This window comes from Lepus europaeus, chromosome 18 (genome assembly GCF_033115175.1).
Source record: "Lepus europaeus isolate LE1 chromosome 18, mLepTim1.pri, whole genome shotgun sequence".
Lineage (NCBI taxonomy): Eukaryota > Metazoa > Chordata > Mammalia > Lagomorpha > Leporidae > Lepus > Lepus europaeus.
The window spans coordinates 4,930,782-4,954,468 of record NC_084844.1 but is presented as its reverse complement, the minus strand read 5'-3'; the positions used below and the strand labels follow the sequence as shown (position 1 = coordinate 4,954,468).

General features: G+C 53.8%; 2 protein-coding genes across 6 annotated transcripts in view; one reads left to right on the top strand and one right to left on the bottom strand.

Moving 5' to 3' along the window:
• Window positions 1-4,779: 4,779 nt before the first annotated feature.
• Window positions 4,780-7,088, bottom strand: LOC133776517 (histone H3.3A). The gene is made up of 4 exons (XM_062215451.1): window positions 6,972-7,088; window positions 6,506-6,643; window positions 6,066-6,219; window positions 4,780-5,983 (listed from the first exon to the last, which is right to left on the bottom strand). The coding sequence occupies exons 2-4, from the start codon at window positions 6,631-6,633 to the stop codon at window positions 5,855-5,857; spliced, it is 411 nt and encodes a 136-aa protein (XP_062071435.1). The 5' UTR covers window positions 6,634-6,643; window positions 6,972-7,088; the 3' UTR covers window positions 4,780-5,854.
• A 3,569-nt stretch (window positions 7,089-10,657) lies between these two features.
• The window catches only part of UNK (unk zinc finger), a 35,644-nt gene continuing 22,614 nt past the window's right edge, over window positions 10,658-23,687 (top strand). Inside the window, exons 1-2 of one of the 5 annotated variants that reach the window (XM_062215447.1) lie at window positions 10,758-10,848; window positions 17,329-17,498. In XM_062215447.1, coding sequence (XP_062071431.1) covers window positions 17,407-17,498 — 92 coding nt within the window. In that variant the 5' untranslated portion in view covers window positions 10,758-10,848; window positions 17,329-17,406. Of the gene's footprint in view, window positions 10,849-16,164; window positions 17,201-17,328; window positions 17,499-23,687 lie in introns of those variants that run through there. The other 4 variants (XM_062215446.1, XM_062215449.1, XM_062215450.1 and 1 more) reach the window with 4 other exon arrangements.

Genomic DNA, 23,687 nt, shown 5'->3' with positions numbered 1-23,687 from the left:
TCTCTCTCTCTCTCTCTGCCTCTCCTTCTCTCTCTGTGTAACTCTTTCAAATAAATAAATCTTCAACAACAAAAAAAAAAAAAAAAAAAGGAAAGGTTCATTTTATTTGAAAGTCCGAGTTACAGAGAAAGATATCTTCCATCCACGTGTTCACTCCCCAAATGGCTGCAACAGCCTGGGCTGGACCACACCAAAGCCAGGAGCCAGGAGCTTCTTCCGGGTCTCCCACATGGGTGCAGGGGCCCAAGGACCTGGCCCATCCTCCACTGCTTTCCCAGGCCATAGCAGAGAGCTGGATTGGAAGTGGAGCAGCCAGGTCTCAAGCCGGCGTCCCTATGGGATGCCAGCACTGCAGGTGGCGGCTTTGCCTGCTACGCCACAGCGCCAGCCCGGTAATGGTTTTTTAGATGATGCCAAAAGCACAAGCAGTGCAGCAGGTTAAACCACCGCTTGGTGCCTACACCCCTGCTGGAGCGCCTGGTGCATGCTCCGGCTCATCTGATTCCAGCTTCCTGCTAACGCACCTCTTAGGAGGCAGATGATGGCTCAAGCCATCCACATGGGGGTCCTGGATGGAGTCCTCAGCTCCCGACTTTACCTGGCCCAGCCCCAGCTTTTGTGGGCATTTGGGGAGTGAGTCAATGGATGTGAGTTCACTGTCATTCAAACAAAAAAAAAATTTAAATAAAAGGAACCAGGGCTGGTGCTGTGGTATAGTGGGTAAAGTCACTACCTGCAGTGTTGGCATCCCATATGGGCCCGGCTACTCCACTTCCAATACAGCTCCCTGCTTATGTGCCTGGGAAAGCTGTGGAAGGAAGTCCATGGGCACCCACGAGGGAGGCCTGAAAGAAGCTCCAAGCTTCTGGCTTCAGATCGGCCCAGCTCCACCTGTTGCAGCCATTTGGGGAGGGAACCAACAGATGGAAGACCTCTCTCTCTCTGCCTCTCTGTTACTCTGCCTTTCAAATAAATAATTTAAAATAAAAGGAACCAAGGTAATCTTCACAACGTGCACAGTCCAGCACCTGGCACTTAATAAGCACAGAATATGGGGCTGGCGCAGTGGCGCAGCGGGTTAACACCCTGGCCTGAAGCACCTGCATCCCATATGGGCGCCGGTTCTGGTCCTGGCTGCTCCACTTCCGATCCAGCTGCCTGCTATGGCCTAGGAAAGCATTGGAAGACGGTCCAAGTCCTTGGGCCCCTGCACCCATGTGGGAGACCCAGAAGAAGCCCCTGGCTCCTGGCTTCAGATTGGCACAGCTCTGGCCCTTGCGACCATCTGGGGAGTGAACAGCAGATGGAAGACTCTCTCTCTCTGCCTCTCCTGTGTAACTCTTTCAAATAAATAAATAAATAAATCTTTAAAAAAGATAAGCACAGGCCGGCGCCGTGGCTTAAAAGGCTAATCCTCTGCCTTGTGGCGCCGGCACACCGGGTTCTAGTCCCAGTCGGGGCACCGGATTCTATCCTGGTTGCCCCTCTTCCAGGCCAGCTCTCTGCTGTGGCCCAGGAAGGCAGTGGAGGATGGCCCAAGTCCTTGGGCCCTGCACCCGCATGGGAGACCAGGAGAAGCACCTGGCTCCTGGCTTCGGATCAGCGAGATGCGCTGGCCACAGCGGCCATTGGAGGTGAACCAACAGCAAAAAGGAAGACCTTTGTCTCTCTCACTATCCACTCTGCCTGTCAAAAAAAACAAACAAACAAACAAAAAACAAAACAAAACAAAACAAAACCTCCGTAGAATTAAAAAAAAAAAGATAAGCACAGAATAAATGTTTGCGTTCATCATCAGCCATCCATTAAGCCACACACATGGGACTCTCCTGCATGCAATGGGCTGGAAGGAGAAAAGGAACCTCAGGCTCTCAGAGTTGATTGAAACTACAGCCCCCCCCCCCCCATCTGATCCCTTCCAACAGAGATAGCAGTTTTCTAAGAGGGAGGAGCAATTCTGACCGCTTTGAAGTCCACATCCTAATCTTTATTTCCATTGTTTCCTTCTGATTGGAAAAATGCACCCATTGACCCACCCTTCACCCTCCGTGGAGAACCTTGGCTGCCCTGTGGAAGGCCTTCCATTTGTTTAAGATGGACTCTGATTTTACTTGGGAGATGTCTATCTTTGAATCCTGTCTAGTGTGTTACAAGAAATTGGTTAGAAGTAGTCTGCTTTGACCTTTGGCCCCTCTGTCATTCCCGGGGCAGATGTCACAGGCCTGGGAGGGAGGTGGCAGGGTCTGTCCCCTGCTCTGCTGGCCCAGAAACCTGCACCACCACAGCCAACAGTCACCTTCTGCCCGGGGTGGGAGTGCCACCTGTGCCGGCTACAGCTGCACAGGGAACATCTGGCCATGCTCTGGTGACACCCGGCCACCACTGATGGATGTCTCCTCTCCATTCCAGCCGCATCCACGTCCTGCACCAGTGTCGCGTTCCTGTCCCCGAGCTCTGCTTGCTGGGCGTGCTGTTCTGTGACAAGGTCTGTCCGCCAGCTGCTGCTCGGCCTTCATAGCAGTCCAGGTTTGGTTCCCTGACGGCACCTCTCGGTAGGTGCCCCACAGTCTCCCCAGTTCTGGGAGGTTTTCCTACTTCTCATGTGGGCCCCCCTGCCCTCCTTTGCTTCTGAAACAATATTATCACTGAACTGGTAAGGCCAGATCCCTGTAGGCTTAATGGTGGTTAACCACCACGTCAATTGTGATTGGTCAGGTCAAGCCTAGGGCTTATCTTCACACAGACAGTTTCACTAAACCCTTACAAGCAGCCTGGGCAGGTGCTTTCATTACTCCTTTACCAAATGAATTACAGAACACATCTGAGGGGCTGGCGCCGTGTTTCACTTGGTTAATCCTCTGCCTGCAGCACCGGCATCCCATGTGGGCACTGGATTCTGTCCCAGTCGCTCCTCTACCAGGCCAGCTCTCTGCTGCGGCCCAGGGCAGTGGAGGATGGCCCAAGCGCTTGGGCCCCTGCACCCTTGTGAGAGACCAGGAGAAGCACCTGGCTCCTGGCTTCGGATCAGCATGGCGCCAGCCGTGGCGGCCATTTGGGGGGTGAACTAACGGAGGGAAGACTAACTCTATCAAATTAAAAAAATAATAAAAACCGCATCTGAGTGGGACCACTGGGCCTGCAACTTGGGCCTGTCGGGCCCTGAGCCAGTTCTGACTACCGCCCTGGTTCCCTCAGCACCCTGGACTGCAGCGGGTACTCCTGCAGCCGCCAGACTGGCCTCTTAGCGCAGACCCCAGCTCCCGTGATACGGGACACTCCCAATTTGGAAGCCTGGCTGTAACCATAGCTCTGGGGAACCAGACTGTTTGCCCGTGCCAGGAGCCAAGGCAGCCAACTGTGCTACGGGGCTGCCAAGGCCATCTGGTTTGGTCAGCGAGCGTGCCTGGAGCCCTTGTTGGGAGCCCAGCTGGACTCCAGGGGCAGACAAGACTTGGTCCCTTCCTAGTGCCTCTGCTCAGACACCAGCTGCAGACTCCTTTTCACTGGGTGCCCTCTGTCCCTGGAGTCCCTGTCCTCTACGCAGATGGCCACCTTGCTGATAGCCAGGCTGCAAGTCCAGACTTTCAAGACGAGGGTGACCGCCCAGGGCTGCAGCTGTCTGTTGTAGAACTCACCGTCCAGGGAGCTGCTGGCTGGTGCTGTGGCTGCCCAGGCCACAGGCCACCGCAGGTGCACACAGCTGGGGCTACCTGCAAGCAGGAGTTGGAACCAATGTGGACTACAGTAGGACCCTGGACGCTTGACGCCTCGGCTCCCAAGCCCATCCTGCCCCTCTGACCCTTCTCATTCCACCACTCTGGCGCAGGGCTAAGCCGTAAGGAGCTCACGGGTTTAATCCTAGGTGCAGTGTGCATCGCTCAGAGGCCGCAGGAAGAGAATACAAACCCGTGAAGCGCACAATGGGGCCATGTGCAGTCCCCCACACCGGCCTCGACCAAAGGCCACCTGACCTAAGCCTGCTGCCCCCTTGTCTCCCCATGCAGTGCCTTTTGTCACCCGCATTGCTGCAGGTGTCGGCCCTCCCCCTCTCCGTCCACTCTGAGCGCTGGCAGACGCTGCCAGCCCTTGGCTGCCTGATCCACATCACCTAAGAGTAGGGATCTGCCACACTGGGGCTAGCCGGTCAGACCGCCGACTGCAGCGCCGGCATCCCACCCAGAGGGAGCTCGTCCATTTGGCCTGGTCCTTGCAGCCACTTACGGAGTTCACTAGCAGATGGAAACCTTCTCCCCCTAGTTCAAATAAAATCTTAAAACCAGGGAATTTTGCCTCACAATATGCAGGGACTTTCAAATGCAAGCCATTAAAGGGAGAAAACCTAGCTTGGGTCTTGTCCATCAGGGGCGCGGGGCACCTCTGTCCTCTCCTCCTGGCAGATGGTGCTCCTGCCCTCGCCCGGCACCTCCCTGCCCTCCAGGGGGCAGTGACTTCCAGGCCGCCTGAGGACTGCAGACCTGGGGGAGAAGGTTCCACAACTTCAGTCACAAGCAGCCACGCTACTGACCACAGGTGTTCCTCAACGTGTCCTTGGAGCCCTACTGCTTCACCGATCTGTCCCCTTAGCTCTTCTCACACCTGGACACTACAGGCAGGAAGTGGGGCGTAAGTCATCCCGTCTACACTGCAAATGTGGCGGATTAAACTCTCTGTGGATTAAGACACTTGTCCACCAAGCAACAGGGTCAGTGAACTAAGCTCAAACATTGCTACCTGCAGAATCCAGACAACGGGTGCATTAGAAAGGTTTGTACAGTCAACTTAGCTTTTTGACACTTCGTTGGATAAACAAGTTTATTTGTAAATTTAGTCAACATACATAATTGACCTGAAAACTTCAATAGATTTAAAAACCACTTGCAAGGCCATCTCTAGAAAAGTGATTTTCCCAGGACAGGACAGTCACCAGGTGTATCCTGACCAGACACCATCTCGGCTGGCAGAAGCCCAGAAGCTGCGCGCCTCCACAGCAGGTCCACACTAAGGGTCAGGATCGCCTCCTCTCGGCAGAGGGGAAGAGAACCTAGTTACGAGACCAACCACGACACCATGAAAAGCTGCGCCCTAGTGACAGGTGATGCTGGTGAGTAACTTGTACTGTAGCCTAGAGCCCTTGTGAATAACCCCGTTAGTGCCTGCCTTCCCGGCCGAGGGGCAGTCAGCGCGTGGCAGCAGGAGGACTTACGCAAGGTCAAGGTGCACGCACGAAGCATCTGCTCCGGACACAGTGCAGCCTCGTCAGCCAAGCCAGCTGGACTAATCACACACGCCTCAATGACCAGACTCGTCAATGTAAAACATTTAATTTAAAAATGTTGACACTACAATATATAAAATAGCTATTATAAATGCACATAGTGTATCTATAGCTGCCAGGTTTACTTTTTTCTTTAAGGAAACTGTAAGTTACACTGTGGTTAAGACTTGGATCTCCACCCTCGAAAAAGCCCGCACTCGATCACAGTGATGTATGGTCAGACTTAACAGCCCCAATTGTTAAACACTTGGATCAAGTCATAACCAGTTTTATTGCAAAAGGACCCTGTGCACATTTATTTATCAATTCTAGTACCTTAGTAGCTACCCAACAAGTCTAACACACGGAACATGCATGAGAAGCGAGATCACCCAGCCCTTCTGCAGATTCGCACCCGTCACTCGAGGACGGCGCGCACCGAGGGCCGACAACAGTCACTTCCGCATTCATCCTGAGCGAAATGGAATGACTGAAGTACAAATGCAACGTATTATAAACAATTTCTTACAAAAAAAGTCACAAATTAAACCAAAGTATTTTACACAATTTACTACAAAACGCCGTAAAAACCGCCTCCTCTTAAGCTCGCTCTCCCCGTATCCGGCGGGCCAACTGGATGTCTTTGGGCATGATGGTCACTCTCTTGGCGTGGATGGCACACAGGTTAGTGTCTTCGAACAACCCCACCAGGTACGCCTCGCTCGCCTCCTGCCAGGACAAGGGCCGCACCGTCAGGCGCCGGGAGGGCGGCCAGGCCCGCACCCTCCCCGCCGCGGGCGCGGGGCCTCACCTGCAGCGCGCCGATGGCCGCGCTCTGGAACCGCAGGTCGGTTTTGAAATCCTGGGCGATCTCCCGCACCAACCGCTGGAAGGGCAGCTTCCGGATGAGCAGCTCCGTCGACTTCTGGTAACGACGGATCTCCCGGAGCGCCACGGTGCCGGGCCTGAGAGGGGCAGGGCGGGACATGGCAGGACCACCGGGAGGGGGCGGCACGACCCCGGGAGGCGGGGGGGGGGGGAGGGGTGGCACGAGCCCCGGGAGGGGCAGGGCGGGACATGGCAGGACCCCCAGGAGGAGGAGGAGAAGGGGTGGCACGACCCCCGGGAGGGGCGGAAGTGGGGGTGGCACGACCCCCAGGAGGGGCGGGGGCGGTGTGGCACGACCCCCGGGAGGAGCGGGACGACCCCGGGCCGGCGCCGCCGCGTCATCGCCGCCTCCCGCCTCCCTACCTGTAGCGATGCGGCTTCTTCACCCCGCCGGTAGAGGGAGCGCTCTTCCGGGCGGCTTTCGTGGCCAGCTGCTTGCGGGGGGCCTTCCCGCCAGTGGACTTCCGCGCCGTCTGCTTGGTTCGGGCCATCTCCCTTCACCTGAGACACACGAGCCCCGCTCGCTGGAGCCGCAGCCGCGAGCAGATGGCCGGGGGCCGCCTCCCCCTCCCCGCTGACTCAGGCGGCGCCGAGTGGCGGCCTCCCCCGGGAGGGGGCGCGGGCAGGCGCCACCTCCCTCCCGCGGCGGGCGGAGGCCCGGCCGCCCGGAACCCGGCGCCGGGGCCTCTGAGTCACCGCCGGCAGCGAGGCGGAAGCGCGGGCCCGGAACGAACCCCCGAGGGAGCCCCGCCGCCCCGAGGCCGGCTCCGCACGGCCGCGCCCGCCGCCGCCCGGGCCTCAGGCCGCCGCCAGCGCCCCCGGCGCTCACCGAGCTCCGAAGCCTCAGGCCGCTCCGCGCCGCTTCCGCCGCCCCGACACAGCCGCAGCCGCCAGCGAAGACGCGCCGCTCTCCCGACCAACGACCAAACCGCTCTGCGCTCCGAGCCCCCCCGACGCCCGCGTTTTTATACCGACGCTTCACGCTGCGGCCCTACGTCATAGGCCCCTTATTTGCATACACCAACGACTTTTTCTATTGGCGGGCGCTTTCGCCGACGCGCTGACATCCCCCGACACAAAGGCCGTGCTTCGGCCCCGTGCCCTGATTGGCGGGCGCCTAGGCCGCTGATTGGCTGTTAAAGCGGCCTAAGGATTGGCTGGATGCAAAGTGGAATGGACGAATCAGAGTTTAGCACCAAGCGGCTCTTCTGATTGGACAAAATGGAGCTATGTTTGGATCCTTCCCTTGGTTCCAAAGCTCCACAATAGAAAGTCAATGCAAATGAATCGCGTTGGTCCCTCTCAGGATCTTAGGAAGTCCGACCGGAGAGCAGGAGCCTAAGTTTATTAGCATCAGGGGAACGCAGTGCAGGAGGAGGGGCCACTTGAACGAAGTTTTTGTAAATATTTTCCAGTGTGAAATAAAATGCGTTCCCTGGATGACGCCCTTCTCCTAACGTTTTTGATTAAGCTTGGAAGGAAAGGGAGGATTGGAATTCAGCAAATCAGACTGTTTTGCTAAGTACAACATTTCGTATATCACACATATACATTTTTAACCAAAAAGCAATTGTTTTGCCCGATGGAGTGGGAGAGAAGTCGATACAAAGAGAGAGTGGTCAAGTGACTGTTGGAAGTCCTGATTCGTATGTTTTTAGGAGACCTCCGTCAAACAAGACGTTATCTACTGGGCGATGCAGTTCTTGGAATTACGTAATTCAGCTGAATGAAAAGACCACAGCGGGGAAGGGGAGAGCCTTACTCTAATATTTGCATGTCCGCAAAATATAAACGAAAGATAACTAAACCAAACACACGTGCCCCCTTTTTTGACAGTATTCTGGCAGGCTTTGGAAGAAACACGAGCACTGCGGAGACGCGCTGACCCTTCCCTTTGCCTGGACAAACGTCTGGGCAGAATCGCAGTACTCAGTCCTCCAGGTACCTCACGTGTTCACAGTCCTGAAGCGGGCTCAAGGTAAGAACGGCCCAGCAAAGCCCAGAAAGCTGATGCCCCTGGGAATTCTACCCCCTCCTGCTGACTCCAGGCCAACAAACGTTGTAAATCATTAAAATGAAAGAGCAGCAGGACCGCTCAGAGCATTGCTGCAGGTGCAAGTATCTCAGGATTGACTTTGCCACACGAGGGGCTCGAGCCAGCCTCAGCAGTGAGGGGGGAACGCGCACTTTGAAGGAGTAGCTGCGGCACAAACGGCTTTGACTCCTTCTCTGGTCCCGAATTCCTCGCATAATGTCAGCAGTTCAGGACGGATCTGACTCGAGAGGCAGAGGGAGGTCGCCCATGCTTGGTGTCGTCCCCATAGGCCCAGGACAGCAGGGGCTTGGGTGGCTGAAGCCAGAAGCTGCGAACCCCAGGACCGGCATCAGGAGCCTCAGGTGGGTCGAGCACAGGTGCCACGACCCGGGACGCAGGCGTCTTAATCTCTCGGCCAAACGCTCGCCCAGGCCTCTTAATCGTGACACCCGATGTGTCTAAGTTACCTGCGCGCTGCTGTGACCGTGGAACCGAGAAGGCAGGCTGGAGGCTGACACAGGGGCCTGCAGTGCCTCTGGGATCCAGCCCAGACCAGGACCTCGACGCCTACGTTTCCCTGTGGGGACCGCCTGCCTGCAGGAGCAAAGGACCCCTCAAGCCAGTCCTCTCCTCAGTCCCTCTGTGTCCCCGCGTTCTCCTAGGAGATCGAGTCCCTCACTCCCATGCCTCCAAAGCGAGGCACAGTCCAGGGGTTTTTCTTCCACATTTGCTAACAGAAGCTAAAACTGCAGGGGCCAGCATGGTGGTGTAGCTGTTAAGAGTTGCTACCTGCGGGGCGGGTGCTGTGGCATAGCAGGTACAGCCACCACCTGCAATGGCGGCATCCCGTGTTGGCGCTGGTTCGAGTCCCGGCTGCTCCACTTCCAGCTCCCTGCTAAGGGCCTGGGAAGAGGTGTGGGACAGGACCCAGGGGCTGGGGCTCCTGCCACCCACGAGGGAGAACCAGATAAAGCTCTTGGCTCCTGGCTGGGGGCTGTGGCCATCTGGGAGTGAATCGGCAGATGGAAGATCTCCCTGCCTTTCCCTCTCTCTTTCAAAATAAATAATCTTTATTCTTTTTAAGAAATTAAAAGTGCTACGGAGACATGCGTGCATTTAAGGACGATGGGTGGAAATGGCTTGTCCTTCCTACTTGGTCCGGGGGAGAAAAAACAGCACAGGAAGTGGGGGGGGGCACTGCAGGCAGGATCCAAACACGGTCAGGCCGAGTGTAGGCTGTGGTGCTGGTTCCCGAGCCGCCCCGGCTTGCCGGGCACCGCGGCGCAGGGCGCTCCCCCGCTCTGGGTTTCGGTTTCTTCTTCAGAAGGAGGCAGCTTGGTTAGGTCATCGCCCGCTGTCCCAGGACCTGCGCCTGGCAGGTGGCACTGTTATTTCTGCAGCCCAATCCCGTTTTAAGAGAAACGTGGAAACCAGTGACTGGGACTTGAACCCCAGGTTAAAAACAGTAAGCCACGCCCTGCCTTTGTCCATCGGGGGTCTTCACGTTCGCGCGGCCACGGTGCTGGACGATCGATTCGGCCTGGGTAGGAAATACCAGTCCTGGGAGCCAAGTTCGGGCTGTGTCCCTGGGAGAGGTTAACCGATTTTCGGAGCCAGGTATTAGCTAATACACTCTCACCTAATACGATGTAAACCAGTCTAAAACATTGAAATAGACGCAATACGGAGACAGAGTTCAATAACAAACGTTAAGACAACCCATGAAGAAGGCTCGATTCTGCCTGGGGTGGGTGACAGAGCCACTCCGACTGGCCGACAGCGGCGAGCGCCAGACTGGCCGGGCCGCAGGCTGGGTGGACTCCCACTCCCATCCTCCACTCAAGCCGGGCCCTACCCCCCAACCCTGGGCTCCTCAGCACCCCTGCCACGCGCAGGGCCCTCGGAGCCCATTCTAGACCATTCTAGAATAGACGGAGCCCATTCGTCCTGGGCGCCTCCGGCCGTCAGCCCAGGCAGGGTTCGGGGTTGGTGCGGGGGACTGGAGCGCCTGGGAGAGGCGTGGGGACCCAGCGGGCTGAGGGTGTCGGCTGCGAGCTGAGAACCCACCAGGCAGGTTCTGAGGCCCCACTTGTGGCTGAGACGCCAAGAGAGCTGCGGCCAAGCCGCCACGAAGTATGGAGGCCAGGTAACTGGGACGCTGGTGGCAGTGGAACTACACTCGGAACTTTTCGGGGGTCTCCCTCGTTCTGGGCTCCTTCCACTCCTGGGGCTCCAGTTTCGAGGAAAGGTTCCCCCAGCGAACTCAAAACGTACCAAGAAAGGGAAACGCGGCCAGACTGCAATTCCCAGAAGCCGTCGCGGGCTCCCACCATCCGGGACACCGGCTGCAAGCACCCCTGGGCATTGTAGTCCTGCGCTTCGGCAGCAACCCTCTGCCGACGGTAAAATTCCCTCGGAAGAGAGGACCACAATTCCCAGCAACCCTTGCTGTCGTGCGGGGGGTCTTCACGTTCTCGTGGCGCGGCGCAGGCGCACTGGGCCCTCGGCGCGGACCGCGCAGACTGAATAATAAAAGGGGAGCGGCGAAGAGGCAGGAAGACAGGACCATGTCGAAGGGCCCCGGGCCCGGCGGCTCCGCAGCTTCCTCGGCGCCCCCGGCCGCTACCGCTCAGGTGCTGCAGGCACAGCCCGAGAAACCGCAGCACTACACGTACGTAGAGCCCCCCCCCGCCGCGCGCGCACGCCTGACGTCAGCGGCCAGCGTGAGTCACGCGCGCAGGGAGAGCGCGAGGCGGCCTCTCCCTCCCCCCTTCTTCCTCCGGCCCGGCCCAGACCGGTTCCAACCTGCTGGGGCCGGTCCCAACTGCCTCCAACTGCCACCAGCCTCTGGTTTGGCCGAGGGGCGGGAAACGCGGTCCCGGCCGCCGAGTGGGAAAGGCGGGAGCCCGGGGATGAGGAGCGCGCGCTCGCGGGGCCGGGCCTTCGAGGCCTGACCGCCCCTCAGGCCGTGAACACTACAGGCCGGGCTCCCTCGGGCCGGCGAGACGTCCGGGCCGCGAGCAGGACGCGGGCCCGGCGGGGGCCGCCTGGGGAGCGGGGCGGCCCGGAGGAGACCCCCGGGGCCCGCCTGCGAGGCCATCCGTGCCTGAAGTCACTCAAACACAGCCCCTCAGAGAAACGCCCGGAGCCGGAGCCGTGTGTGCGCGCGCGCGCCCCCGTGCCCGGCGCCCCTGGCCGGCACGGAACCCCAGGACCCCCGAACGTGGCGCTGGGGGGTCCAGTGGGAGCACCCCGGCCGTGGGTGTTGCCGTCTGCACGGCACCGGAGCGCCGCGCGGGGCCGAGCTCCCGCGTGGGGCCAGGGCGGGCTCCCGTGTGCCCCCACGCCCCGGCGCCCCTGGGCAGCCTGCGGGGTGGACCCGAGACCCGGCAGCAGGAAGCGGCTGTTGGAGCAGAAACCAAAGTGGGCGGGAGGAGCCCTTGTCACTCACGAGCGAGCCCTGCGGGGGAGCTTCCGGGGTGCGGGCTCGGGCTCCAGGGAGCGTTGTGGCTTTGCTGCGGGGCGCCCTGGTGCTGGCTGAGACCCGGGGGGCTCCCCGCCCGCAGGGTGTCCCCGGCCATGGGTCCTCTGCTGTGGCCCTGGCTTGGCTGGTCCGGCCCCTGGGTCCTCCGCTGTGGCCCTGGCTTGGCTGGTCCGCCCAGCTGGGTCCTCCGCTGTGGCCCTGGCTTGGCTGGTCCGCCCAGCTGGGTCCTCCGCTGTGGCCCTGGCTTGGCTGGTCCTTCCAGCTGGGTCCTCCGCTGTGGCCCTGGCTTGGCTGGTCCGCCCAGCTGGGTCCTCCGCTGTGGCCCTGGCTTGGCTGGTCCGCTGCGTTGGTTTGTTTTCCTGCCACCGCACTGCCGTGGGTCACCTAATTGGAACTCCTTCCTAATCTCCGGCTGCTGGGATGACATTTTGCCCACATCCCGAGTCGCGGAAGCCTCGGGGCCAGCAGCCTGCGTCTCTGCGCGGTGTTGTGGACTTTGCCCCCCTTAGGCCTCTGATCATTTTGGGGTGGACGGATGAAGCGAGTGAACCTCTGTCACCTCTGTCAGTGTCTGGCGCTGTGTCCCCTTGATTCTGACTTTAAAGTCTGTCTCCTCCCGTGGGGACTGGGTGCCGGGTAATTGCGCTTGGCTCCCGAGCTGTCTCTAAACCAGCAGATGAGGTGGCCCAGCCTGACTGATGGGAAGCTGTTGGTATCCCTGTCTCTGTCGGTCTGGGTGTGTGTGTTTATCTCAAAAAATCATGACTAGAAATCGGCTGTCTGGGTAGATCGCCGTGCATTCTTCCTCTTACCTCGCCTGACCCGCAGCTCGGGGACACCTGTGATGGCGCCGGGATGCTTGGGGGCTGGTAGTTATTTTGTAAGTGGGCTCCTTCCTTGCCCATAGGATTAGGGGACAGAAACACTTTGATTTTGCTACTTAATGTTTGCGATAAACTTTTAGCTGTCTAGCATCTTTTTAGTGTCCCTTGCAGAATGAACTTCCAGAATTTGTTCAATTATGGCCTTACCTAGGGCATTGAACCCATTGTTGGATATAGATACACCTCCCCACTTTAAGATTGATTTATTTGGAAGAGCGATCTCCCATCCTCTGGTTCACTGCCCAGATGGCTGTAATGGTGGGGCAGGTCCAGGCCAAGCTGCATCCAGGTCTCCCACATGGTGGCAGTAGGGGCCTCCGCTGCTGCTTTCTCAGGCGCATTAGCAGGGAGCTGGGTTGGGAGCAGAGCAGTTGGGACTCGAGCTGGCTCCAGTGCGGAATGCCAGTGTAGACAGCAGCACTGCCCCTCAGTGCCAGCCCTCTCTTTTCTTAGTGTTTGTTTTTTACCTTATACGTTTTCTGCCTCATATTTGCAGTAATCTAGAAAAACTTGCATTAAAGTTGAATCTTACCTATTATGATTGCAGTCATTCTGCAGTTACAGCAAACAGTTAAATCCACCGAAAGCAAAAATTGTTTTCTTGCGGGCTTGCCCTTTGTTCTTGTACTGCAATAAAGTTTTTAAGAGTCTGAGCTCTCCTTTTCTTAAACCAAGAGGATTATTCATAACATAGTTTGAAGGATAATTATTTTGTCATTTTTTTTTTCTGACCCCTTGAATAATCTTGTTTAATCCTTTCAGCAAATTAACGTAGCCAGGTGTTTGTGTTAGATTTAAGGAATCCAACCGTTTTAGGAAAACAGTTCTCAATTTCCTGTGTTGTACAGCTCGAAGTATTTGATTAGCACTCGGTAAAATAATAACATAGATACTCTTCCAACACAAGAACCACATGATACCCTTTAACTGGGAGGTTTGTCTTTTAATTTGGTAAAGACTAAATTTAAGCCAGCTTTATTTATAGCAGGTCCATTTTGTATATTACAAGGGTTTTGTAAAGACAGGCATAAAGAATGGGAAATTTTGCTTTTTGAATTTGAGACAGACACACAGTTCCCATCTGTTTACTCTCCAAATGCCTGCAGTGGGCCGCCTGGGCTGGGCTGCAGCCAGCAGCACAAATGCAATCCAGGTCTCCACCTGGAGCAGAAACCCAGTTACTAGAGCCCTCACTGCCACGTTAGCAGGAAACTGGAGTCAGGAGCTGGAGTTGGGTATGGAATCCACACACTGGGATACGGGGTGTGGGCGTCTGCCGGGGTCTGAACTGCTGGGCTAAATGCAAGCCCCAGTTGGGCTTTTTACTGTGTAATAATTATATATATATATATATATATATATATATAATATATGTGTTTATTTTTAAAAGACTTATTTTATTTGAAGGTAGAGTTATGGAGGGGGGAGAGGTCTTCGGTCTACTGGCTCACTCCCCAGATGGCACAACAGCCAGAGCTGAGCCGATCCAAAGCCAGGAGCCTGGAGCTTCTTCTGGGTCTTCCATGCAGAGCAGAGACCCAAGGACTTGGGCCGTCTTCTGCTGCTTTCCTAGGCCATAGCAGAGAGCTGGATTGGAAGTCGGGCAGCCAGAATTTGAACCTGCTCCCATATGGGATACCGACACTGCAGGCGGCAGCTTTATCCACTACACCACAGTACCAGCCCTTATTTATTTATTTATTTTATTTTGTAATTTATTTGAAAGACATAGTTACAGGGTGGGAGAGATAGAGATGAGAGATTTCTCTTCAGCCTGCTGTGTCACTCCCCAAATGGCTGCACCGGTCCACTGGGCCAAAAGCTGGGAGCCAGGAGCTTCTTCCGTGTCCCCCACGTGGTTGCAGGGGCCCAAGGACTTGGCTGTTTCCTGCTGCTATCCCAGGCACATCAGCCAGGACTTGAACTGGGGCCCATGTAGGGTGCCAGCATTGCAGCTGGTGGCTTAACCTGTGCCTCAGCACCAGTCCCAATATTTACATATTTTTCAAGATAATTATTAAAAGTATGTAGTTGAAAGATCACAAAAAAATGCCATCTAAGGTTTTTGTTTGTTTGTTTTTAATTTTATTTATTTATTTAGACAGGCAGAGTGGATAGTGAGAGAGACAGAGAGAAAGGTCTTCCTTTTTGCCGTTGGTTCACCCTCCAATGGCCGCTGCGGCCAGCGCATCTCGCTGATCCGAAGCCAGGAGCCAGGTGCTTCTCCTGGTCTCCCATGCGGGTGCAGGGCCCAAGGACTTGGGCCATCCTCCACTGCCTTCCCGGGCCATAGCAGAGAGCTTGCCTGGAAGAGGGGCAACCGGGATAGAATCTGGCACTCTGACCGGGACTAGAACCCGGTGTGCCGGCGCCGCAAGGCGGAGGATTAGCCTGTTAAGCCACGGCGCCGGCCTTGTTTTGTTTTTTTGATAGGGAGAGTTAGTGAAGGAGAGAGACAGAGAGAAAGGTCCTCCCTCCGTTGGTTCACCCCCCAAATGACCGCTACGGCGCACCGACCAGGAGCCAGGAGCTTCCTCCTGGTCTCCCATGCTGGTGCAGGGCCCAAGCACTTGGGCTATCCTCCACTGCACTCCCGGGCCACAGCAGAGAGCTGGACTGGAAGAGGAGCAACCGGGACCAGAACCCGGGGCCCATTTGGGATTCCAGCGCGGCAGGCGGAGGATTAGCTAAGTGAGCCATGGCGCCGGTCCCTAGATTTTTTTTTTAATAAAGCTTTTGTTTTTAAATATGAAAGATTGGGGCCAGTGCTGTGGCGCAGTGGGTTAACACCCTGGCCTGAAGCACCCGCATCCCATATGGGCGCCGGTTTGAGACCTGGCTGCTCCACTTCCGATGCAGCTCTCTGCTATGGCCTAGGAAAGCAGTGGAAGATGGCCCAAGTCCTTGGGTCCCTGCACCCATGTGGGAGGCCCGGAAGAAGCCCCTGGCTCCTGGCTTCAGATTGGCGCAGCTCTGGCCCTTGCGACCATCTGAGGAGTGATCAGCAGATGGAAGACTTTCTCTCTCTCCTCTCTCTGTGTAACTCTGACTTTTGGATAAATAAATACATCTTAAAAAAAATATATGAAAGGTTGTGGGCAGTGAGGGTCTCTTCCATTGGCTGGTTCACTTCCGCAAATGCCCACAACAGCTGGGGCTGTGAGCAGGGTGAAGCTAGGAGCCGAGAGACCATCCAGGTCTCACACTTGCATGGCAGAGTCCCAGGTGCTTGAGTCGTGGTCTCTGCTGTCCTCCTCGCACATCGGCAGAAAGCTGGGTTGGAACTGACAACCTCGCATCGCAAGCAGCAGCTTAAACTGCTGTGCCACAGCACCTGCCCTGCGAGATAATTTTTTTTTTTTTTAAGATTTATTTATTTATTTGAAAGTCAGTTAAACAGAGAGGCAGAGGCAGAGGCAGAAAGAGGTCTTCCACCCGCTGGTTCACTCCCCAGTTGGCCACAATGGCTGGAGCTGTGCCAATCCAGAGCCAGGAGATTCTTCCAGGTCTCCCATGTGAGTGTGGGGGCCCAAAGACTTGGGCCATCTTCTACTGCTTTCCCAGGCCATAGCAGAGAGCCGGATCGGAAGTGGAGCAGCCAGCACATAAACCAGCGCCCATATCGGGTGCCAGCCTGCAGGCGGTGGCTTCACCCTCTACACCACAGCACCGGCCCCCTGCTAGATAATTTCTGGCAGGTAGCTGGCAGATAAATGCTTTATAGCCTGTCTACCCAGGAGTCATTTAATTTAGGACAGGTTTCCTGGACATCATTAAGTGAATGTAATGTAGCAGTATAACTATTTTGAGGCACTTTTGTTAGCTTTTACATTACATAAATGTCATAAACTTCACTTGATTGCATCTGATTGTGCTTTGGAAAATCCAGGAAATGAACATGTGTTTAAGTCATTATTGCAAATTGCAATAAAATTGTAAATACACTGTAAGAGTACTACTTGGTCGCACAGCAGAAGTCACTGGGAGCGTTACTTAGCAACCTCAGAGAGAATGGGTTAAATTACCAATGAACACGTCTGGATCTTGTTTATCAGGTAGAACTAATTCCTCGCAGGACAAAAATTAAAGGCTCATTGTGGCTGTTAATCAAGCCCACAAAGTTTCCATTGATGAGTGTTAAGTACCTGTTGTTGAGAGGAGACTGTTAGCCTAACACCTGGCTGATATTTGCTATGATCTAAATCAATAATTAAAGTTAAAATTTGCTTAATGGTTAAGTTTTTTTGTTTTAACCCAGCTATATTAGATACTAAAGAAGGCTTCCCCACAATCCATATGCGTCTGCTTTGACTGGTGGTTTCTGGCATCCTGCAAAGACTCTGACTTATTGTGAGGGCAGCTGGACAACCCTGAGAACAACTTAGCAAAATGCATCTTGGGCACACCCTGTAGAGGAGCGCTTCTCTGCAGATAGCGCCCCAGATAAGTGCACAAAAGCAAGACACTCTCGTGGACCTACTTCTCTCGCTCCAACACCCCGATGCCTGAAGGTGAGGTCTTTCTGGGTGTCTAAGAAGCCGTGAGCACGCTGAGGGCGGGAGAGCCCTGCTACAGCCTGGACACGTGCCCATGCAGGCTCTTCCGCCAGACCTCGGCCTAGACAGAGGCTACTTCCTCAATAGGAGAGACCCCAGGTCAGAAGAGTGATAAAAATAAGGTGGTATTTAAATAGTGGATCGATCTATGGATTATTTTCCCAAAACGGGGCAGTATCTGCTTAATGATTAAGTCTTCTGTTTTGTTGTGTGTTTTTTTAATCCAGCTATGCATGCTACTGCAGGAGGTTTTCCATTGTCCAGTATGCATCCTCTGTATTTTGAAATGACAACTATGGGCAGTTATGGCTCATCCTAGTAGATTGTCTCCCCTTCTGTTAACGTCCTGGATGAATTTGGGGCACACTAATGTGTTATGTGAAGAAGGATGTTCAATGTAAGTTCCTTTGCTGTTCTTAGCCTGTAATACATATATATATATATGTATATGAATTACTGTTAGCCTAATTGATAAAAATGCCAAGGGGTTGGGTTTAGGATCCTTGTGAACACTGTAGTTTTCTTATTTTCTTAATGAAGAGATACTTGATAGATTCAGCCCAGCCAGGAGTCCTAAAGTACTGCTTGAGCAGTAGACATCTCCAAGATCAGTGACTGTGATAATAGAGTTAGGGTTTATTTTTGGGATAATAGAAGTGTTCTGGAATAGTGGTAATGGTTACACACGTGGTGAGTGTGCTAAAAATCACTGAAATGTATAAAGTGGTGAGTTTTTCTGTGGTCTGAATTATACCAGGTTGTTGTTGTTTTGTTTCGTTTTTAAGTCCTGCTATAGTAGAGTGGCCTTGGGCACACGCCTGGTGCCAGGGCTCAGCAGCAGCTGGTCGTGAGAAAGCTCTGGCTTGCAGAAGGCTGCTCTGTGCACTCTTCCCAGCCACCTGAACCACTTGGCTCCGTCCCTCAGTGTCCATTCTAGGTGAATGCCCGCTGTCTAAGCTTGTGGAAATGATGTAAGAAGGGGACGCTCAGAAAGTTTGAGACTCCTAGTTGTTGATGGTTACTGTACTTTATTCTTTTTTTTTTTTTTTTAATTTTTTTTTTGACAGGCAGAGTGGACAGTAGAGGGAGACAGAGAGAAAGGTCTTCCTTTTTGCCGTTGGTTCACCCTCCAATGGCCGCCGCGGTAGGCACGCTGCAGCCGGCACACCACGCTGTTCCGATGGCAGGAGCCAGGTGCTTCTCCTGGTCTCCCATGGGGTGCAGGACCCAAGCACTTGGGCCATCCTCCACTGCACTCCCTGGCCACAGCAGAGAGCTGGCCTGGAAGAGGGGCAACCGGGACAGGATCGGTGCCCCGACTGGGGCTAGAACCCGGTGTGCCGGCGCCGCAAGGCGGAGGATTAGCCTAGTGAGCCGCGGCGCCAGCCCGGTTACTGTACTTTAAATTGTAGCTAAATTGATAGCCATTGTCAAGGCAATTGTGGTTGTTTGCAAGAGCTTTAAATGTCCTTATTTTTCTATTAAAACATAATAAATACAATGAAGACATAGCAAAATTGAAAAAATAGTAAATAATAAATAGACAGCCATTACAAAGAACAAGCAGGTTTCCCCCAGTCCCTGTGCACAGGAGTTGTGATGACTCCTGAGGTGGGTGGGAGGAGGAGGTGGAGGTTGCTGTCCTGCTTCAGGTACTGTGATGACTGTTCTAGGCCCACACGGGCCTTCATTTAAGGACAGGCCATGTGTTTTAGACATCTAAAACTATGTCAATGGCTATATTATTTCAAGTAATCACAACACTTTTATTATCTCTCTCTGAAGTCCCTCAACTTTGACCCCTTTTTTCTTGCCCGTGTGTAGAATTTGACAGCAGTGTCAAGAGCTGAGGAGAAGAGAAGATAGAAAGGAGTCTAGCAGCTTAAACTCTCAAGCGTACCCTGTGCGATGACCTTCCTGCTGGGGCTCCACTCCCTTAGGGGACAGAGACACTGAGGCCCATGCGGCATTGCATGTCGTGTCTGCGCTGACTCACGTCGCCTCCCTTTCCTTGGTCTCTCACATATCACAGTTTGCCTTTCGTGTTCCCAAGTTTCCTGGTGGTGTTGGAAATACCATATGGCCACCATACGTCCTAACAAAATGACTTGTGATGAGGAGGGGGACGGTCTGGGTCCCATCTTCCTGTGAGATTTGGCCTCTTCACCCCTCTGTCCTCACTAAAGAGGGGGGAGTTACGCTTAGAAAGAAGAGGTTGGTAAGAACTTTTTGCATGATGTTTTATGCGTTGAAAGCCTCAACTAGTATTTTTTATATCTAGCTTTTACTAATTTTGGTAAGACTATTACTATATCTTTTTAATGTCATTTTTACTTAAGAGATGCCAGGCATTTCGTGGTGTGCTGCTTTGGGATTTGTGTGAATGAAACCCAACTAAACATAACACGAATTAGAGACTAGTACTTGTATTTCCTGATTAAAATAAACTAGCTAATTTACATTTTACTATTGAAGTAAGACTACTCTATGATGAATACTTAAGATGTATATTAAATATCCAGTGGAGCATATTAAAGTTAACATTTCTGTTTTCATTTTGGTAACAGTATATGGTATTGTCATTATAGCCCCCAAAAACTCTCCCTGATATGCTCCAAGTAGCTTCTGCTGTGGGGTGCTTCTTGCTACTCCTGTTTTTCCTTTAGCTCAGTTAAGAAAGGCTGAGTTAAGCCGGCGCCGCGGCTCACTAGGCTAATCCTCCACCTTGCGGCGCCGGCACACCGGGTTCTAGTCCCGGTCGGGGCGCCAGATTCTGTCCCGGTTGCCCCTCTTCCAGGCCAGCTCTCTGCTGTGGCCAGGGAGTGCAGTGGAGGATGGCCCAAGTGCTTGGGTCCTGCACCCCCCATGGGAGACCAGGATAAGCACCTGGCTCCTGCCATCGGAACAGCGTGGTGCGCCGGCCGCAGCGCGCTACCGCGGCGGCCATTGGAGGGTGAACCAACGGCAAAAAGGAAGACCTTTCTCTCTGTCTCTCTCTCACTGTCCACTCTGCCTGTCAAAAAAAAAAAAAAAGAAAGGCTGAGTTGCAGTCAGCAGGTGGCTAAGAGGACTGACTTCAGGGTCACACTACCTTGTTTGAGGCCCAGCTCTGCCACTTTATTAGCTGTGGGGCCTTGGGCGAGTGGTTTACCTTTTTGTATCAGATTCCTGAAAAGAGCAGTTGTACTTGTCTCATGGGCTTAGTGTGAGGATTAAATGCTTCAATGTATACAAAGCACCTGAAGTCTGAGCACAGTGTAAGGACTGTGTCGCCTGGGGTCAGGCCCAGGGAGCTTCAGTTGTGTTGCTGCTTCCTTCTGCGGCCTGAGTCGGATGCCTTCTCTAGCTGCTGCTGCGCTAACCAGACCTCGGTCCCTAAGGCGCGTGCTGGTCCGGACACAGCACTCCCCTCCACTGCCGCTCCACTCTTCCTTCCGTCCCGTCTTTGTGGGGCCTCCTGTGCACTGTCCCTGTTGCACAGGACGCGTGGCTCTCTTGGAGCCAAATGGTTTGCTGTGCAGGAAATAGTATACAGAATAACATGTCATCACATGTCATAAAGGTCAGCTATGTACAGAGAAACTTTGACTAAAGTTAAGGTATTATCTAATTTGGAGGAGAACAGCCAGCATAGTTAGTGTTCCTGTGACGCTGTCAACGTCCGTGCCCCCGACAGGAGCAGTCTCCGTTTCTGCAGCTCTAGGCTCTGTAGGCAGAGGGATAATTGCAAAAGCAGGAAGCAGGGACACACAGGACGAATTACATACCAACGTCGCACCTTTCATGGCTGTTGTTAGTTCTTGGGACCAGGACTGCTCCCTGTGTCAGACCTCTTGTGAGCCCCAGTGAAAAGTGGGCCAAGATAACTGGCCACTGGATGGATGCCCACCTTACAGCCCTGACTTGCTTTGGTATCCGGAGTACTTGCACTGTGGATCCTGTGGGTGTAACTGCACAAGAGGGTGGTTTCGTGTCTAGGGGGTTCATACTGACCCTGAGACCTTACTGTATTTACCCTTTGTGTGAAGGCCATCAGAGGCTGCCTGAGAGTCAGACAGCCTTCGGGATTCCATAGACACTTAGCTTATGTGCCTGATGTTCCCTTTGCAATCTTTGTAGATGCATGGTATTGTCTAAGACTTGTTCAGATATTTACCTACACTAATGTTAGCCTCATTTAGCTTTACGTTTTGTTTTGGTTTTTTTTTTTAGAATTACTTTATTTATTTGAAAGACAGAGTTACAGAGAGAGGCAGAGCCAGAGAGAGCAAGAGAGGTCTTCTATTCTGATTTACTCCCCAGATGACTGCGACAGACAGAGCTGAGTTGATCAGGAGCCAGGAGCCTCCTCCAGGTCTCCCATGCGGCTGCAGGGGCCCAAGGACTTGGGTCATCCTCCACTGCTTTCCCAGGACACAGCAGAGAGCTGGACCAGAAGAGGAGCAGCCGGGACTTGAACCAGCGCCCATATGGGATGCCGGCACCACAGGCTGAGGCTTTAACCCACTGCGCCACAGCGCTGGCCCCCTTTTTTTAAAGATTTATTTGTTTATTTGAAAGGCGGGGTTACAGAGGGGGAGGCAGAGGCAGAGAGAAAGGCTTGTATCCGCTGGTCCATTCCCTAAATGGCTGCAGTGGGCAGGGCTAAAAATCTGGGCTAGACCAGGCCAGGAACTTCATGCAGATCTCCCACTGGGTAGAGGGGCCCAAACACTCGGGCCATCTGCCACTGTGTATTAGCAGCTTAACCCACTGTGCCACAGTGGCAGCCCCCACGGCTCACTTTAGGAGCTCTTCTGACTCACCTGTCCTTTAATTTTGGATTAGGATAGGTTCCCCATCAAGTTGCTGTGAACATCATGGATTTCTTTACTAACAGGTTTTTCTTTTTGCATTCTAAAAGTAATTACAATTACAGTTAGGAAAGGTCAAGATAACCCTGAAAGTCAGTAATGCTGGATGGATATTTGCTTCTGCAAAATTGTAGTCCAGGTACATACTTTTGTTTTTTCTTTCACTTAATACGTCTGTAGTTTGATTCCAGCTTTTGCCAAACAGTCATCATAATGCTCCTCAGAGGGGAAGTAGAGGAAGGGATTTGGTAGTGTGTGTGCAGTGGTCTGCACGTGGTCTCGGCAGCATTCACAGAGGAGGGGCCGAGTGCCAGCCATTCCACTGGTGGTGGCTTTTTTTTTTTTTTTTTTTTTTTGACAGAGTTAGAGAGACAGAGAGACAGATTCTATTCTGCACATGAGATTAAAGGTTTCAGTTTCCCTGTTCAGCTGAAGGACAAGGCTGAGAAGACTTTGTGTGAAGGTAAAGGACTTACCACCTTCTTAATTCCAGGAAAAGCATCCAAGTCAGAGATGAGAGTTGCTTCTGCCTGTTCATTGGGTTAGTGGAGCGTCTGTGTGCAGGGTTTGCCCCACTTGGGACGCCTTTGGTTTTTCCTTGTCATTTGGCATACGCTTTTTTTTTTTTTTTTTTTTAATAAGGCTACCTTTTTATTTATTTTGTTTCATTTGAGAGACAAAGAAACTACTCATCTGCCTGTGGGTAGCAGGCAGGGGTCCAGGTGCTTTGAGCCATCACCTGCTGTTTCCCAGGGTACCTGTTAGCAGGAGGCTGGGATCAAAAGTGGAGTCAAGACTTTTTTTTCTTTCTTTTTATTTTTTTTTAAGATTTATTTTATTTATTTGAAAGAGTTACAGAGAGAGGTAGAGACAGAGAGAGAGAGGGGTCTTCCGTCCGCTGGTTCATTCCCCAGATGGCCGCAATGGCTGGAGCTTAGCCGATCCGGAGCCAGGAGCTAGGAGCTTCTTCTGGGTCTCCCACACAGGTGCAGGAGCCCAAGGACTTGGGCCATCTTCTACTGCTATCCCAGGCCATAGTAGAGAGCTGCATCAGAAGTGGAGCAGCCGGGACTCAAACCAGAACCCATATGGGATACCGGCGCTTCAGGCCAGGGCTTTAACCCCCTGTGCCACAATGTCAGTCCCTGGAGTCAGGACTTGAACTCTAGTAGTGGGATGTGGGATGTGGGGATCCCAAGTGGTTTTTTTTTTTTTTCTTTTTTTTTTAAAGATTTGTTTATTTTTTGAAATGCAGAGTTTTAGAGGCTGAGGCAGAGGGAGAGAGGTCTTCCATCCTCTGTTCACTCCCCAGATGGCCGTGGTGGCTGGAGCTGCACTGATGCAGCGCCAGGAGCTTCTTCTGGGTCTCCCATGGGGTGCAGGGGCCAAGGGGTTGGGCCATCTTCTGCTGCTTTCCCAGGCCACAGCAGAGAGCTGGATTGGCAGTGGAGCAGCCAGGACTCGAACAGTGCCCATATGGGATGCTGGCAGTGCAGGCAGTGGCTTTACTTGCTTTGCCACAGCGCCGGCCCCCCAAGTGGTGTCTCAACCACCGAGTCAGTGGCCACAGTGGCGCATGTCTTGAGCACCTGCGGTGAGTTGACTCTGCACAGGGTTACAAAGATGGACAGATGTGGCTGCTTACAAATCAGTCAGCTGTGGTGGCCTTACCGGCTGTTTTCACACAGTGCTGTAGGACGTGGAAGAAGACACTGGGCTGGCAGGGTCGGAGA